Genomic DNA, 18,642 nt, shown 5'->3' on the forward strand with positions numbered 1-18,642 from the left:
AACTGACTACGCACAACACTTTAAAAAGAAAGAATTAGTTTTGAATTTATTATTGTTGTTTTTAAGGACTTTGCAGACTGCACACACAATGCAGCTGCAGTTTCAGCACAGTCAAACCGGCACACACACTGCTTAGGAAATCCCACAGATAGCTCTTCAATATTCTTATAAAGTAAGGCAGAAAGGCTTTTCTAAATGTGCATAATGTGAGATAGGCATGTTTTACTTGACGTGGCAACGTTCCAAATTCTGCTTTGATCTGCGCTGTACAGTCAAAGTCAGATATTCTTCCTCCTGGTTTGCTAGCTGTTTGAAGGAATCGGTTGGTTGGTTCTTTTTCCTCTGCCCATTCAGAATACCTCTTCCTTCTAATGGAGACCCACGAGATGGTGCATTGTGGAACGATGCTGATGAGAGAACTGCAACGTCCACCTGCCCTAAAACTGGCATCCATCATGGCTGCTGCAGGCGGGCAGAGCTACAGAGCCACGCTCCCGATATAGGTTGTTACAGCTTTGAACTCACTACCACCCTACTCCAGTGCCATCCAGGCAAATGTGAGCAATACTGGTGTCGGGAGGCCCCACCCCACTGGCTACTACTGGTTAGCGTCATTCCCCACAATGCATTTGCACAGAATTCCCAAGCCTAAATGGGGGAACGCCATGTCACGCCAATGGGCCTTTAGATATTACCTAGCAACACAACTGTGGCTTTTGGGAAATTCTGCTTCCACCCACACCTTCAAGTTGCCACGTTGAGGAGAGCTCCCGCTACAGGTTACAGATATACGGATCAATGCTGTATCTGACTGTCTCGCTTCTTTTGGGTTGCTAAAGCTGAGAAGAAATGCCTTGCACAGATGTGTATGTCACCAAGCCATTACGGGTCATGCTCTGATCCAAAGCATGTAAGGCGGATACCTCATCTACTGCACTTGTACTATGTCCCACGAGGCTATATGGGGATGGGTTGGATTTCCCTTTGAACTACTCTATCTTTTCTTTTCTTAATTCCAAATCCTGTAAAATAAATATTCTCTCAGGTTCTCCCACCCGTTATTGCAAAACAAAAACAAAATATTTAAAAAACTATGCACAGTCTGAGCTGGATGCAGCAAGCTTTCCCATCACTTCTTGCTGAAGAAGATTTTTTTTTTTAAATCTCCAAACAAGGAAAGCACCCACTGGACTCTATAAATAAGAGTGGAGACCTTCTTGGGGCAACCTCCCCCCTCCCTACTGCCCTCTCTGCTGGTAGACCGGAAAAAAGCTCTTCCCACCCGTCCCCATCTATTTGCAGACAAACTGGTCCACAATCTCTGTGCACTTCTTGCATTTCACGTAGCAGCACCAGTGGAACTTGCAGTGGCAGCGCTCCGTCTGCACCGTCTTGAACTGGTCGTAGCCCCGGCCGCAGCACATGAGTTCGCAGCCGTCCATGCCTTCCGAAGTCTTGTTGCAGAGGCGCCCCTGGGTGCCCAAGGAGCCGGTGCTCTCGTTGCGCACACAGTAATCGGGGCTGGGGTCTATGTACACCAGGTCGTGGATGGTGGGCGCGTTAAAGCGGCTGTTCACTTGCACCAGCTTGCCCCGGGGGTTGAGCTTCATGGCTGCCGCGCTGTCGTATTTCTCCTTCAAGGCGTCGCCAACCTTGCGGAAGTCAGCCAGCTGCAGCCAGCAGGTCTTCAAGCTGCACGATCCGGACACCCCGTGGCACTTGCAGGCCACGTCCGCCAAGCTGTACACCGTCTGGGTGGGAGTTGGAAAGAAGGAAGAAGGTCAGTGCAAGCCGGGGGCAAAACATACCTCCGCCACAAACGCGCAGGAGGCATGGCCTCCGCAACGAGGAATCCATTCCCACTTGACAGCACTGCATTCCTTGGCTCAGCGCTGTCACTCTTCCAGGACACACCTCTGAACTGCCCTGTTGGGATCCTTCAGAAAAACACACACCACACCGCCCTTATTGTGAAGGATGATTAAAAACGGCTTTACTTTCATTCATTCCCTTCACAAAAAGCCCCACCTGTTCTTAACTGTCAACCGGCACAGCGTGGCAAGTGGGGGGCATCCAGCACACAAAGAGGAACTTCTGGCATGTTTCCCTGTCAATTTGTTTGTCTGCCTCCTCCTTTGTTTAATAGGCTTATTATTCACCTTTCTAATAAAAATAACCCAAGGGGAGATTATATTTATATATACATAGCACACATACGTGCATAACAGACAGGAACAAGTCTGGCTCGCACCCCTCTGTGCAACTTGCAGCATGTCATTTACCAAAAGCCTTTCACCAACCATGGGGACAATAATGAAAAGTGGACAATAAATTGCCAATGACAAAAAAATTAAGCACCAGTTGTCATATAAGACTCTTGATTATATTGCAGTCTTCCTAATGCTCCCGGGGAATGGTCTGAAAACCACACAGAGGCTGAAATTACTCCATGGAAAGCTGTTTGGCATACCGTGGCTCACCACATGAATTGGGTCATTTTCTCCACATCTCTACAGATGTTTTTGTCTTGGCCCCTTGGACAGGCACTGAGATGAGAGGGGACAATAGCTCAGCGGCAGGCCACACGCTATGCTGGCGGGAGATTAAAAGGTCACAGGAGTCAAATAGCATTGGATTACATGGATCAGGGGTTTCTTGGACAACTCCTCCCATCACCCCTGATATGCATGCGAGCAGCTCGTCACATGGCACTGGTCCCCTAATGATGTTATTAATGTATTTCCATGTGGTGCCTAAAGCATCTATACTGACTGGCAGGGTTGGTGCCAAGTATGGCAAGGCACTGGGAGCTCTCTTCTGCCACTGGGCCCTGTGTGAAGCACTGCATGGCTGGGTCTAGACACCCTTTTAAATTCTCACAATGCCCCAGAGCAGGGGGTAGGGAACCTCAGGCCTGGGGCCAAATCACACACACACACACACACACACACACACACACACACACATCATTTCTCTTTTGTTCTTGGGACTTTCCTCAGGCTGCAGCCCTCTCTCCAAGTCATGCCCCCTTGGCAGTGTTTCTGCCTGGCTGGAATGTGTCCTTGAACTCTGATGACGATGGAGGATAGACAGTGGAAGGCGGGCGTGTGTAGGATCTAGCCTGCACAAAGCTAAAATTTACATTCCTTGCTCCACCCCCTTTTGCCTCTGGCCCCACCCACTCCTAGCATATGGCCCCCAGAGGGTGGCCTAGAAGGGAATGTGGTCCTAGGACTGAAGAGAAGGGTTCCTTCACCACTGCTCCAGAGCTATACTAGATCAGAGACACCACAGAAAACCAAAAGGATGCCTAGATCCAGCCACCTGGTGCTTCCTGGAATGCAGGACCAGGAAGGGAAACAGGTAAGGCAACCCAGGGTAGGCAGCAGTAGCAGCAGGCCCTGACAACTGCTCAAGGAAGCCATGCGCAGGCACTGCTGGCTGGAATAGGAGTGAGCTTCTGGCCATTCAAAAATGCTGCAATCTGTAACTCCCAACCAAATCTGAGAATGGACTTTTTGACTCCTAGGCCTTCCTGGCTAAAGAAAATTTCCAAATGCCAGAGCAATAAGAATAATGCCCTGAACCGAAATCTCATATTCCCTCCAGTGTGCATTGGGGATTCTTGCCTGGTCCATATGCAAATCTGCTCCCCACACTAAAACAAATGGGCATGAAAACCACATGAACACATAAGAGCTCCTGTACCCAGGCAGCACCAGAGCATTCTTCTCTTGCTGGAAAGTTCTTGCTCTCATTTCTGCCAGCATAAAGTACAAATATTTTTTTTATTTAAAAAAATCAGATCATTTATTACGGCATACTACACAGGCCTAGTTCAAATAGTTTTGCCTTTTCAGTGGTGGCCCCATAGCCGTCAAATTCTTTTCCCCTTGGGGTCAAGTTGGCATACTGCTTCCCCTTCCTTTAGAAGAAGAATCAAAGCATATTTATTCACTATGCCTTTTCTGTTTCACCAAACTATGGAGCCTTGACAGCATTCTATTGTTTAAGCTACTGTTTTCCTTGTTTTTGTAATTACTCACTGTAACTTTAAAAGCACTGTTGTCTTAACTGACATTATTTTAACTGTTGTCACTATAAAATCATCATTATCAGCAGCAGCACCATTGTTATGGACCACTCCAAGAACCACTGAAATCTACAATTACTGTAAAGAAAGTAGGGGAAATGGTTTGGCCACTGGAACATGCTGGGTATTCGCTCATTCCCTGTTAACCTCATCTAGCCAATTCTTTCAAATGCATATTCACTTATAAGAATAACCATGGCTTGTTCCAAATTGAAAACCAAGCAAACTGTGTGTGTCGCAAATTATTAGTTTGCCTCAAAACTATCGAGGCGAACTGCTGGCTGTCATGTTCAAAGGGCAAATGCAGAGTGACTCCCACAAACACATCCTGCTCCCATTATTGAAGCAGCCATCCAGTTAGGAACCATGCACTTGCAAACACCCCAGCACATCTTAAAAACGCAAGAACCATGTCATGTCAGATGGGAGTAGGCACTGCTTCAAACCATAATCAGAAGTCCATTTCAAACATTGTTCAAATGGATAGCGAAAAGCACCCAATATGGCCACCTAGCTTGTGGGATTAGGCAGAAGCATGGGAGATACCGTGCATTCACTGGTGGCCGTTTCCCTGGCTAAAGAGCTGTATCAGGCTGAGATCAGCTAGAGAAGGGAGATTCCAAGAGGGAAACAGTTGGGCCAGGTTTAAGTCACTAAGCTATGGTCTTCTTCCCTTGAACATAGGAAACTGCCTACCAAGTCAGTTCGTTGCTCCTTCTAGCATAGTATTGTCTATGTTACTGGACTACAGCTCCTATCATCCTTGGCCATTGGGCTCTGCTGGCTGCGAGTCCAACAATGTCTAGAGGGCTACAGGTCCCCCATCCAAGGTCCATACTGGCTGGCCATTTCAGACAGAGGCATTCCCAGCCCAACCTGGAGATGCCGAGGATTGAACCCAATATCTTCTGCACACAAAACAGATGCTCTGCCGCCAATCCTCAGCCACACACAAGAAGGCAGAACTAAAATCAATGCCACCTGACCAGTCAGTGGACTGGCTTGCCGCTGCTAGACTTGCATCAGATTTTCTCTCTCCCTGCACACCACCCGCACTGCAGATTTTCCACTCCTGATTCGGCAGCTCCCTCCTACACCAATCTCTCCGCATGCAGCTGAGCCGCTCCGTCCAAGAGAGAAAACCCCAAAACACCTCTGGGTGGGGGACAGGCCTACACCGCAATATCCTCTTTGTAAAGCCTTGGCAAGGAGACCTCGATAATTTACCCTGTATAAATAGACATGAGTCAGTGTTGACACAGCCCCAAAAATCCTGGGGTCTGACACATTAGGTGGATGCCGAATGCCACTTCCACCCAGCATTAAAAGAAAGTTTTTTGGGGGGGCGGGAGATGGAGGAGGGAGAGTTCAACCTCTGCCAAATGCCATCGCAGGGAGGCAGCTCAAAGGGGGTGGTAGCAGGGAACCACTCGAAGCCGACAGGGGCAACTGTGAAAAGCCATTTTTCTCCTGCCTAGCAGCAAATTGGCCTTTCCATTGCTTTCAGATGCCTTCTTCTCATATTTAAATGCTATTAATTTTCAATTATCCTTCATCCTAATTCACCTTGAAACACAAGTGTAAAGTCTCCAGCCGACGAGTCCTGGCACCGTCACTTCTAGGAAAATAATGACTTTGGCTCCTTCCACTCCAGGGCAATAAAAATGAAGTTTACACTCATTCGTTTAAAAGATTTTAAAGATTAAAAAAGCCATAAAAACTGACTTCCACCGCAGAAGAGCATGTTTTCTAATAATACAGAGAAGCTGGTTGTTGGGTGGGTGTTTTTTTTTTCACAACCTCACAAGGAAGAGTGAAAATAGCCCCCTTGCAAGAATATTTCACTCCGGCAAAATACGGCGCTTCGGTCACCCGCTCCAAAGAAAACTGGATTGGTTGGAAATATAAACTAATAAAATTCTATTCTGCATAAAATTCACTGTGACTTGCACTATTTTACTAGAACAACTTGGAAGGGAGGTGGGAAGGGGGTACGTATTTAGCCCATTTGAAGGAAGGCTATCAACCCATGGCCCTTGTCATTGCCACTGAGCTTATACATAAGAATATGAGAAGAGCCTGCTGGATCAGGCCAGTGGCCCATCTAGTCCAGCATCCTGTTCACACAGTGGCCAACCAGAAGCCTGTGGGGAAATCAGCAAGCGGGATTTGAGCACAACTGTGGCGGCAGAGCACAGCCATTCTAGCTAGTAGTTACTGATAGGCTTACTCCTCCCACTCTCACTCGTTGCATTTAAATGGAACCTTTCCCCCTCCTGATCTAAAGGGAAATAACGGATCTCTCTTATTTAAACAAGACATATTCCAGAGATCACCCATCATTCAAATTCATTCAAAAGAAAATTGCTCTTCACCAAAAAACCAACCACACACAGAGGTTTGGGAACAGGCCTTGGGAACAATTAGGCATCATGGTAAGAAAAGGCAAGAGAAAACATTATTTTGGGGGGAGGGGTGGCAGTTTGAGGGGGGGTGAGACTTACTCTCCTCCCTGCTTCGTTGTTATGCAGATTCATCAAGATCCTGGCGCTTTCGTAAGTTCCTCTCTGGTAGATCCTCTCTCGCTCGCGGGCATCCACAAACTCTTTGGCAAAGCGGTAGCCATAGTCAATGTTGTCCCCACAGCCACCCCACAGCCAGTCCCGAGGTAAATCTTTCGGCCTGGCAGCCCGGCTGCAGCCACAGGAAGAGAGCTCCCCCTCCCGGCAGGCCCGGCTCATGGCATTGACCACACCGGCAGCACTGACTGCGTACGTGAAGGCTGTCTCCCGGCTGCCTGCAAGGAAGAAGAGGAGGCTCGGAGTTACACACCAGGATCACATACATTTATTTTATTTAATACAGGTGAAGATGAACTGCCATTCAGTTCTGAGCTTCCCCCACTCCCGACGTGACGGATGCTCATTTGAAAAGAGAAACAACAGCACACGAATGAAGTGTTCCAGCTGTGGCTGATGGTATTAGATATCAGGATAGTGGCATAAAAATCCTAGAGTCTGCTATGCTGGTTAGAAAGAAATTCAGGCATCTTGAATTATCTATTCATTTATCTACAAAGAAGGAAACATATTGGTGAAGCCTGAGGTCTGGCCATCAGCTCTGGTAACGTAAAAGAAAAAATGTCAGAAGCCTTCTTAGGATGTTTCTTCTTCATTGCCAAAGTTTAAAGGCTTGAAGTTCAGAGCTTGTCCCATTTGGTTAAATGGGACTTTATCCCTAGTAAATGTGCACAGGATTGCAGCATAAGAGAGAGAGTTTTCTGTGATGAAAAGCTCCACTCAAATCGGCTAATTACTAGTTATCCTGAAGGGAAATTCATTAGTTGGTATATTACCTGAATCCAATTTCCCCCCGAAAAGAATTCATTTATAAATATCTCACTTTGTAGAAGCTTGATGAAGCCCACAAGCCACATCTTTCAGTTCCTCCCAATTTTAGCCAGACCATGCTCTCTGTAGTCTTTCAAAAGAGTAGCTAAGGGTCTCTACAAAAGCTAAAATGCTACCCCCTCCCTGTTATTTAATGCCCAGCAGATACTTTGCAACACACACTGTCCTCACAGTAACAGCTCCAAAAAGGTTAAAGCTGTGTTAAAGCTCTGCCTTGTGTGCTGCTAATGTTTCTAAGAAACCAGAGGTCTGGGAGTTTGTTGTTGTTTTACACAAAAACAATTTCAAGAACTTCACTAGCTCAGAGAATGGGACCCAAATTTCAAAGAGCCCATTCTTCAGTGGAGCCTTTAGCTATGTAGGCACTTTTGCAGAGATATATATTTTTTTCTATTTGAGGAAGTTAGGAATCACTGGGAAATCAAACTTTTTAAACAAACGGAACAGACTGATGAAGGCACACACCAAAGCACCCAACCATTGTAACTGAGGCATTTTCTGTTTGAGGGCACCTTCCTGCTTTTGGAGAACTTTGTACTACTACATAGGCCTACCAATTCTTGGTCGCATTTTATCAGCTGGACTCGATTTTAACAGACACAGCAGAACACTGAAAGCACCCTGTAGTATTTATTCTAGTGTCATTCACAGCAAAGCTCATAGGAGTTTTGCCTAATTGGTCCACTTCCACAGAGATAGCTCTCATCTCACTATCATTTTGGGGGATATGCCACGTCTAGGTTCTTCTCCACAAGCATGTCTTTAAAAGAACCCTTTCAAGTCTGGACAGGGGCAAAAAGGTAGAGATTGAAATACGCCGAAGAGAGAAAGAAAACAGATGGAAGAAATTTGCAGGGGAGGGGGGAGCAGTTTGAGCAAGCAGCCCTGTGCCATGAAACTGTTTTCTGTAGGCTTCAGCTTCAGACGGTAGGAGCCTGTTTAAAGCAAGTCTCATCAACTTTGACAGTATTCGAAGTCTTGTTGCCAGCAGAGGGCTGGTTTGTTTAGAAACTCCTCGCTCTCTGCTAGGCACGAACACAATTCCTTTATTATTATTATCTAAAGCTTTATTGCATTCTCCCATGTAAATTGCTGATGTCTATTTCAAAAAAAAGAAGAAAAAGAAAAAAAGCCCTCCCTACTTTTATACTATTTTGACAGAAAGGGGCTGCAGAGAAAACAAGTGATTCGCTTACACATCTCGAAAGGGAATTTAGGCTGTAATCCGGCTCAGTTTGATGGTTGAAATGCCATCACCGTCAATGGGATTTAAGCTGCCCAACTGAGCACGGGAGGACACTGCCTTGGGGTTTGGGGTTTGGTTTTTTTGCATCAAGCTGCAAGAACTTATACAAACATATGATAAGGCGCAAAGCTATATTTCCTTTGAACAGCATTCTCAACTTTAAGCTGCGATTCCACTATTATTGCCAGTGCAGTAAAATGTCTAGTCATAGACATTTTTTAAAAAGTTATTAATTGAATTTGCTGCAGTTTCTCCTTCCAGAGAGAAAAACAACAACAACAACAACACAGAGAGACATTTCCCCAATATTATGCAACCAATTTTCCAGGCTCTTTCAGAAACAAGGAAACAGCATGTTTTATTTGAGCCAACAATATTGTGGTGATCTGATTCACATCACACTGAAGTGAATGCCAAGGCTTTTGCAAATCAGGTTTAGATGATCAACCCTTGGGAGCAGTTACACAGAGAGCAAGTCAACGTTTCGGTACCATAGTGATGGCTCATTTGCAATCTGAACATATTGCAGGATATATTGAACTTAGCTAGAGTTTTGCTATTGACTTAAATTTGGTCCAACAGCAGTCTGAAATGTTATATAAACTTCCAGGATTTTTAGTGTGCTACATCAAACCACTATCAGCTCATAATTCTTTCAGGTCAATCAGCAAAGACATCATAGAGAAACATACAGATCCAGGCAGAGAGCCCAAACTGGCACAATCTTTTGTCCTAACTGCACACTGTAAGTGGATTTATAGCCCTGTAAGGCTGAGCCATGTCTATGCAAGAAGCAGGGAACCGAAGCTGAGATCTTGTCCCCCATTCAAGAGAAACAGCAACCAATCCAATAGTTTATTCGAGGAAACTAGACCCAACTATGCAATGAGAGCACATACTTGTTCTCAATGAATACACTTTTCAGGATCTTTAACAGCTCAATGCACACATTACACTCACTTCTATTTTCAGTTAATCTAAGTGGCCAATTACCCTACTAAATAAAAATAAATACATGCAGATGTCTTGTGGAGAAGAAACAGAGACCTGGAAGCAATGGGGACCCATTCCAGGACTTGTAGATGCAAAGTCTGCAAAAAGAGACCATGGCAACTTAGACATGAGTCTTCAAGGCTGGAACATACCTGACCAGGTATACAAACGCTTAAGGTTTCAGTACTTTCAGGCTTTTGCTGTACTGTTTTTATTTGTTTTTCGGTATGGGGCAGTGATAATCTGACCGGTTATTCTAAACCTCTCAGTTCTACAGCATCTGTAATGCAAAGCTGCACGAGAAAACTTAAATCTTCAATAAACAAGTGTTTCCACTTAGTTCCTTTTTTTGGAGGGGGGAGGCATGGAAAATGTTTAATCTGAGATTTTGTAAAGCTTATTTTTACATAAAATTAACTTCTAGGGTAAATGTGACTTAACAGCATCCCTGCAAGCAATGCAGAAGCCTACTCAATGCATAAATGAAGTTACCTTTAATCTAATTTTAAAGTCATTCCAATCCTTCCCTATCCTATTTCAAAAAGCGGGATTTAAAATTAGATTTAGATCTTTGCATTCTGAGATGCTGGTATACACAAGTTGTGCGTTTGAGGCTGGGGAGGGGACATGGAGAGAGATGTATAGATTTGAATGTATACTACAAATGCCATTATTCTAGTTGGGGAGGGGGAGCAACCCATCAGTCATTAGAGTGATGCTGCCTTTTAACCCTTGTAATTTAAGCAGGGGCAGTATTTATGCTGATGTGAGCTCTACAGCAGAAGGGCCCTGTCAAAAGCAACTAACAGAAGCTACACTCTCAGCATACAGGGATTGGGAGATTGCTCCAAGACAGCATTTTTAATTAACCATAATAATTATGGTTAAACGCATGCAACACCTACCTATGTTCTTAGCCTCAATGAAAGCACATTGACTGCGAGTGCCAACATATTTAATTTCTAAATTGAAATCCCCTTGAAACAAAAATTATTTTGCTGGGGGGGGGGGGAGAAGGCTGCAGTCTTAAAGCACACTTAACTAGGGAGTACGCCCCATTGAGCACTTTGGGGGCTTGCTTCCAAACACACACAGAATTGGGCTGTGAAGGGGAAATGGACTCAACATAAAAATTATGGCATGACAAAAAGCTGGCGTGTGGTTAATCTGGAGTCAAATTCAATTGTCACACAGCTTTGGAATCCCAGACATAGAAATGACCCTGTTCTGGCTGAAAACGACTTGTTTTCATGCTTCCTCCTTTAAATTTAGATCTGGCTTAATTTTAATCTGCATCAGGACAAGGTGAGAATGGCAATGCTACTCTTCCTGTTCCATACCACCAGTGGTCCCCATGTGCTTCTAGCTTCACAGGAAGGATCTCTGGGCTAAAGGCCATTTAGCTTTCTCCTTCTTGACAGGTTTCAATGGCGCATAAAGAACCTGGCAGGTTTTCCTAGCACACACACCATGATGTATATCCAGCACACACAACTCCCAGGCCCTTCCTACCTATCTGCATGACTCTGCCAAAAACAGAGTTGTTATCCACAGTGCTACAATTCCATCTTCTGTGGCGGAACTGATACTGGCATTCCTTGATCCCCGTCTTGGCACCCTCTCCGATGTACTGCATGTGGTCCTGGTACAAGTGGCAGAGTTTCTTTTGTCCTTGGGAGAGCCCGGCCAGTTGGCTGCAAAGGGGCTGGGCTCCAATGATGTACACCTCCGGCATCTGAACGGGGTTCATGGGGTTCATGTGGTTCATACCCAGAGACCTGTGAAAAGACAAAGGGTTGCAGCAATAAGCTCAAGAACAACAGCTGAATGCACATGCTGTGTGGATTCCGCAGACATGGAACCCAGCCCTGAAACAAATTTGCTTGTTCCATTTGGTCTGCTGGGGACGGCGGCCAAAATGTGGGAAAGGTGCCGGGTGTGTGTGTCTTCAGCTTCATTCAATCGTTGGAAAGCTAAAGTAAACCACATGCATGAATTTATTGAGACAGACACTGAATTATGCAGCTATCTAAATATGATGGTTGCCCCCCTCTTAGGCTGTCTCCCCTCCTAGGCTTCATATTTCACACTATCCATCCCTATGGATTTTTTTTTCTTTTTTCAAACCTGGAAACAAAATCCAAGATGCTCCCAGAACATGCTTCATTCTCTAACATGCCATGTCAATCTTTTTTAAAAAGAAAAATAACTATCAGACACTAGAGAATCTTCTGTAGCAAGAGAATTGTTACCATCCAAAAGTTCGGTCTCGTGATCCATAAAGGATGTAATGCAGGCCAGATAAATTAAATGGGATTTCGAGGCCCTCCCCCCCCCCCCCTCATGCCATCATTTAAAAATTCACAATCAAGAATTGGCACACAAGTGAATCCTGTCACCAAACGCCTTATTCACCCAATGTCTTAAAGACCTCAACATGTGTGCCTGTTTTCAAAGGGATAAATTTAATCTCAGCTCTCTGCGTGAATATTTACTCAGAAGCAAATTCTACTCAGAAAAATGGAGCTTACTCCCCAGTAAGTGTGCCTAGGGTTTCACAGCCTCATTTGCACAATTCTTTTGAGCTGAAACCAGCAAGACCCTAAACACACAGGACTCAAAAATATGCGGCTCACTTTTGCACAGATGTGTCTAGAAAGCCAGGAGGACATTCCCAGTTACAATTTTACATTTAATTTAGTTTCTAGAATACTACTTATTCCAAACCAGGATTTGAATGACTACATAAATGCAGACTGCCTATCCTTTCCCCTCCACCCCTCCTAAAAGAATAGGAAAAATGGATTCAGGGTGTTCATAGTTTTTATTTTCCCAGGAGCAAAGTAGGCCTCCTCCACCTTATTGGATGGCCTTGTTTTTTTAAAAGGGAGGGGGGTTAATTAATTTGTACAGATGATGAAAATATTAAAAAGCTTACCACCAAGAGCTGGCTTCTATCACAACTTGGATAAGTGAAGAGAAGATGGCCAGACTCAGAAAGAGGTACTTAGAAGTCATTGCCTCTGTCCACAGAGCTCCACCTTGGACTAAGGTTCCCATGGACTTCTGCAGGGGAGGGAAGAAGAGAGCGAGAAGCTTTTATGGCCTGGACTGGACCATCTCACGAGGGAACAAAGCGCAGCCCCCCGGGGTCTGGGAGAGGCGGCGGTCCTTCTGCGCCTCAGCCAGGGACTTGTGCGGTGGCCAAGCCAGTGTCTGCTCCAAGTTCATTCACCCGCCTCGCCGCGAAGGCTCGGCTTTTGAGTGAATCCCAAAGCAGTCTCGATAACGAGGAGGAAAAAGCTGAGTAGCAGCGGCGCCCAGCCCACAGTTTTATGGACACACACAAATACATACATACACACACACCATCCGCCTCCGGAAAGAAAAAGAAGGCCGTTGCCAGCCCCTTCCGCGCTTTGCTGCTCAGACGCGGAGCGCGCAACAAGTGGAGAGCGACGGTCAGTCGACGGGGAGGGAGGACAACAGCACCCACGTCCCAGCCGTGGCGCTCGGCTTCGGATTAGAACGACGCGCGCCTCCTCCTTTTTAATTATAGGAGCCGCTTCCAGACGAGAATCGTCAAAACGGATCTTGCTCAGGAAGGTGTTTGCAAAGCACGTTTTTCGCCGCCGGCCATCGCTCCTCCCCAACGTCCGCGCATAAAATCCCCCGTCTCATCCCGTCCCGCCTCCCCCCCCCCCCCCATCACAGACAGCAAGACCTAGGGCTCTGACACAAACCAAAACCCCGCAGAGACGGACAGTGCCACCCCCACCCCACCCCCACATCCCGCTCCTCACTGTGCCATCTGGATAAGTTAAGACAGAGCCGTATGGAGGGAGGGGCAACAAGGCGCAAAGGCGCGCGGCGGAGAAACGCGTCCGCCGAAGCGCGCCGCAGTTCGAAGCAGCCGATGAGCGCAGAGCTCTCTCTTCTGGGCGAGGGGGCAATAAGAGGACAGTGACCTGGGCCCCTGGGACCATCCAGTTGGAAGCGCACGGCGGGCGAGACGGGAATCTTGGAAGCTCCTCCAGCCTCGGGCAGGGACCTGGGTCGAGTTAGCCCCCCCTAGTTCGACTCCTCTCTTCCCACCCCCTCCTCCGCGCAGCCGATTTCTGGTTGCAGTGGGGGAACGAAGGCGAAAGGGTATAGGAAACCCTTCCGTGTACTGCCAAATGGCGATAGGGGGCTGCTTGTTCCCTTTCCAATTATCCGGGCAAATGGAGTCAAAGGAAACCAGCTCTTTTTCACAGGGGAAGAAGATTCATTGCTCCCTTTGATGAACTGGGAGCAAACCCTTGTTCTTGCTTTAAATAGGACTATGGAGAAGAATTTGCAGCCCGAAGTTCTATCTGGCGGCCGCACTCTGGTAACCTGTCCCGCCCCGCCCGTTTAATGTTACGTGAGGCATTCCAGAGTCTGGAATGTCGCACCTGGAAATCGTCCTCTGGAGCCAACCGATCCTAGTTTGTGGGTGTGTGAACTGAACGGGGCTAATCGAGAGTGAGTGTCACAAGAGCAAAAAATGCGGCGGGTGGGGTGTAGATCTGTGGCCCTCAGCGCTCCAAGCGCCACTTTGGACAGCAACCGGGACTTTTGCACGCAAGATATAAAGGACTCTATCCGCGTGAAGTGTGCCATTCAAGTCGGTGTAAACAGAAACGTAGAGCGAGGGGCAGCTCGATCCAGAAAAGCAGTAGCCGCCCAAGCTTATAACAACAGAGAAATGAAGCCCCGGCGGTTTCGGTGGAGTTTACTCCCAAGTAAATAACGCGCGCATAAGGCTCCGATGGCTGGATTTTTATTGGCCCGATTACAAGAATCCGATAAGGGATAGATGACGCCCTAATAATGCAAGCAAAGAGAAGCTACTTGGTCTCCACTCCAGACTCACGCGCTAGTTTGGCCTTTCAAGTAGGCGCATTCCACCTAATCCGATTGACAAACCCGTCCAGACTGCGTCGCCGTTCCCCTCTAACGCCGGTCTTGCCTTAGTACGTCGGACGCCGTTATTCCAGGGGGCTTAATAATGGTCAGAGCGCTTCGCGGGCTCGACGGATATCGGTGCGGAGAGCTGTGGGCGCCTCTCGCTTCAGTGGGCTGGGTTCCAAGAAGGGCCTTGTAGAGTACACGGATCGCGGAAACGAGGGGGCTTTTCGGAGGCTCGCCGGTGGCGGAGCGTCTCCCCCAGGCTCCAAGGCCGGTGCGTTGACACCGGTGGGCTCCCTTGCGCCTTAGAGCCAGGCGATCGCGCCACGAGGAAGGCGGCTCTGGCGCCGGAAGGGCCCGAGCGAGGAAACTTGGCCCTGCCCGGCCTATCGCGGGGTCCCCGCGCTTGCAGTCTCGCGCCGAGGCAGGCCCGAACTTTGCTGCGTCCAGAGGACCTCGTCCACCCACAGCCCGATTCCCCTTACTACAGATATATAAATCACCTTATCAACCAAGGAGCTCCTACCTCGGGAGAAAGCCAAGGGCCAACGTAGCCCCGCGGAGCGGCCTTCCTCCCCGAGCAGAGCATGACACAAGGCTGCAGGAATTTGGGGGAACAGGCCGGAGGGGGGTGCGCGTCTAGTGACGGGCCGCTGACGGCGCCCGATTTATTTCCCCGGCAGTCTGAAGCGCCTTGAAGGAATGTGGAGAGTTCATGCCCCATAAAGCCGGCCACGCTCCAGCAAATTGGGGACGGGGAGGGAGCAGAGAAGGCGAGGCTGGAGAGGAACAGAAAGCCCCCGCAGCCGTCGGGGGGATGCAAAGCTCATGTGCGTGTGCAAATAACAGAAGCGAATAAATCCCCAGCTATAGAGAGAAGCCAATGTGTGTGTTTCGGCCGATGTGCACATAAGAGGTTCAACGCCCCCCGCCCCGCCTTTTTGCCACTGGCTCCCTGTGTGGCCCGATCCCCTCGGTTTTTCCGCCTGTCTTATGGGACTGTTGAATGAGCGATGGACTACGTCGGCACCGCCCGTCGGGCGCCTTGCGCCTCTCTCAAAGCGCTGTGCGAACAAGGCGGCAACTTCGCGGTCCCAGCCTCGGAGCTCTACCACTCTCTTCCCGACGAGGGCAGCGCGCCGCCGGAGATGCAAGCCTGTCCGTCGCAAGGGAATGCCTCACGCAAAGATGCTGGCGGAGTCAAGGCGGGCGGGGGGGGGGTGTCCAAGGACGCGCAGTCCTAGGGGGATTGCCAAGGGGGTGTGGACGCGCGGGATAGCAGGACAGACTCTCCAAAAGTCACCCACAGATGGGGACTTAAAGAAAATATATACTGTACAGTATATCCGAATGAGAAAACCCATCTCTGCCACACAAACCCAGTTTCGGCTGTGATCGTGACACCCGCAGGCCCTGACTTGGGAATCCGGGGCCGCAAGGAGATTCTTCGGGAGGAGTTTCCATTCAAACTCTGCGCGCGCCGAGTCGAAATATTAGGCTCGGCAAGTATAGCTGCATCTCAGCGATCTTCTGCGCACAAATCCTGCTATAGATCTAATATTTAAAACCTGGTTTATGGCGGTGCCGGCTTTGTTTTAAAGGCGAGAGAGCCTAGTTTGACGCGGAAGCCGTTCTCCGCCGCCCCCAATAGAGGGCAGCCTCAGCCGTCAAACGAAGCCCCGGGACGCTACACTAGGGGGCCAGGGAAAGAGGGATGGTGCCTCTCTCCGCGTTTCGCCCTCTCTTTTTGTTAGAAGTAATACTTCACCATTTCTTGGGGTTATTCCGTTCAGCCTGATCCAGAACGGAGAAAGAGCTCGGAGGCTGAGACCCCCTTCGGAGGGCGCCAAAAAGAAAGGCCCGGTGGTGTGCAGCGCCACCAAGTCTCCCGGAACCGTTTTTTGAAATGTCCGGCTAACACGGGAAACAAGCCGCCGAAGAGTCCATTAGGACCGGGCCATTTAAACTTCGCGTTCGAAGGCAGCCCCCGGACAGAGCAGACCATTGCTTTTTGTGGGGGAAATTAGCTATTTTAAAACGTTTTCTTTTTCGGGGGTGCAGATCATCCCTCCCCAAGAGCAGCCAGAAGGGCTCGCCCGCCTGCGATCCTAACTTGCTTGTCTCTCTCTCTCCCCCCCCCCCCAATTAAAAAAGAAAAAAAGAGCACAGGAGGTCTGGAAAGCCTGTTAGGGCATCTGGTTTTATGGCCGCTGTTTTAATGCTAGCTCTACCTTGGGTAAGTAGGCATGCAGACTGCGAGCCCCCTGGGCTCGGGTGGGTTGTAAAACGCAGGAACAATTGCCGAGGCGGGCCGGCTGGACGGCTTTGCAGGGCCAAGAGCGAGCCCACCACCTTGCCCTGGAGGGGAGGGGGCTTTGGAAAAGAAGGGGGGCTGTCTAAGAAAAGCGGGCGAAGCATTCCAAGGTTTTATGGGCTGCAGTTTTTAAACAAGGAAAGCTACTCATATACTAAAACTCCGGGAGGTGGAAGAGGGGAGGGAAAAGGTTGCCTTTTCTCCTCGCACCCCTGTTCTTCCATATTAAATGATATCCCGGGACTTTCGTTCAAGATCTCCCTGGATCTCTCTCCTCCGCCCCCCGCCCCGCCATCCCTCAAAAAGATTAGTTTCTGGGTGAAACTGAACTCCCGGTGACCTCGCGACTGTAACTAATTTAGCATACAATTGACAATTAAAAACAAACACACACAACCTCCTCAATGTGGAGCATCAAAGGGACAGCGAGGCTTGGAGGGGGGAGCAAGGAGGGGGGGACAAAGCAAAGCCCCTTCCGTCCTCCCCTTCCAACACAAGCGGAACGCTTTACAGATGCAAAAGTGACAATATGCAGAAACAGAGAGCAAAATTTGAGGGACTGGGGTGGAGGAGGAGGAGAAGAAAAGCGGCCAGGTTTTTCCCTGGCCACGAGCCAAGTTCTCTTAAAGGTACAGGCCTCCATGTCTGCCATGCCCGGGTTCTTCAACAGAAGTCCGCACGGAAGAAAGCTGCAAGAGATGTCCTATAAACCTTGATCCGCCTTGGAGGTGGCGGATGGCCCGGGGGTGGGTTAGACTGAGAAGCTTTAGGCGCTGGGAATAAGTTCTTAAAAGAACAGATAAGGGCTTTCCAAGGAAATCAACAATACTAAGACAAGGGGAGGGGGGACATTATGGGAAGGGTGGGGCAGAATCGGAGCATTTTCCAGCAACAGGTTTGTTACGAGACTGAAGTTTTGACCGGCGGGGGAGCGCGCGCAAAGAGCGCTGAATGAACGCGGTGAAGAGAGAGAGGGAAGCCTATGTTCTCATTCTTTCTCTCTCGTCAGTTTCACCTTAAGCCAAATATTTGTAAGAAATCCGAAGCCACAGCCTCCTTCTGGCGCCCTCCCTCTCCAAGGAGCTAATTTTCAAGCGCGCGCTCGCTCGCTCTCTTTCGACGATTTCCCCCCGATCGCAAATTTGGAGCAAATCCAGCCATCGCTTCGGACCCCGCTCCCCTCCTTCTCGCAGCCCAGCGGATTTCGAGCCCCCGCCCCGCTTTCCCATTCCTAAGTTGTGTTACTCACCTCCATTGTTGTTGCGGGAGGGAGAAAGCGTCGAAGATGGATGGGGGGTGGTCGGGGGCGGACGGGCGAGGAGAAGAGAGAGACCCGCCAAAGCGAGCCTAGCTTAGCAGCCAAGTAATCCACAAGCGAGGCGGTGCGAAGCCCAAATCGTCGCCGTACGCTCCGAGGCAGAGAAAGGCAGCGGCTGGCAAGGGATCTCCGCCGGGCCGGGCCGGGCCGCTCCAGCGACGGAGCAGAGGCGCCTCCTTCGCAAGGTCCATCCGCGGTCGCGAGGGGACGGGACCGGCTCCCAGGCTGGCAACTCCTCGCTCGGCTCTGGGGCTCAGACCGGCCCAGGTAGTGGTGCTGGTGGTGCTGCAGCAGCGGGTTGGGTGCCTCCGGAGCGCGCCTGCAGGCTCCCTCCGC

General features: G+C 48.9%; 1 protein-coding gene across 4 annotated transcripts; it reads right to left on the reverse strand.

The window, feature by feature from the left end:
* Positions 1-1,157: 1,157 nt before the first annotated feature.
* Positions 1,158-18,371, reverse strand: WNT5A (Wnt family member 5A). Of its 4 annotated transcripts, none has more exons than XM_028719082.2 (5): positions 18,238-18,371; positions 12,681-12,808; positions 11,255-11,520; positions 6,598-6,890; positions 1,158-1,751 (listed from the first exon to the last, which is right to left on the reverse strand). In XM_028719082.2, the coding sequence occupies exons 1-5, from the start codon at positions 18,241-18,243 to the stop codon at positions 1,293-1,295; spliced, it is 1,152 nt and encodes a 383-aa protein (XP_028574915.1). In that variant the 5' UTR covers positions 18,244-18,371; the 3' UTR covers positions 1,158-1,292. The 4 variants fall into 4 exon arrangements, with proteins under 4 accessions (XP_028574915.1, XP_028574911.1, XP_028574916.1 ...); XM_028719078.2 differs by lacking the exon at positions 18,238-18,371 and adding an exon at positions 15,201-15,413; XM_028719083.2 differs by lacking the exon at positions 18,238-18,371 and adding an exon at positions 13,112-13,133.
* Between the last annotated feature and the right edge of the window lie 271 nt (positions 18,372-18,642).

The sequence above is a fragment of the Podarcis muralis genome, chromosome 2 (assembly GCF_964188315.1).
Source record: "Podarcis muralis chromosome 2, rPodMur119.hap1.1, whole genome shotgun sequence".
Lineage (NCBI taxonomy): Eukaryota > Metazoa > Chordata > Lepidosauria > Squamata > Lacertidae > Podarcis > Podarcis muralis.

Coding starts and splice junctions, on each gene's coding strand:
- WNT5A (XM_028719078.2), bottom strand. CDS start 15,398: ATGGGGCATGAACTCTCCACATTCCTTCAAGGCGCTTCAGACTGCCGG. Junction 12,809..15,200: donor GCCCTTGGCTTTCTCCCGAG/GTAGGAGCTCCT, acceptor CCTCCCCTGCAG/AAGTCCATGGGAACCTTAGT. Junction 1,752..6,597: donor ACAACGAAGCAGGGAGGAGA/GTAAGTCTCACC, acceptor ACTCCCACCCAG/ACGGTGTACAGCTTGGCGGA.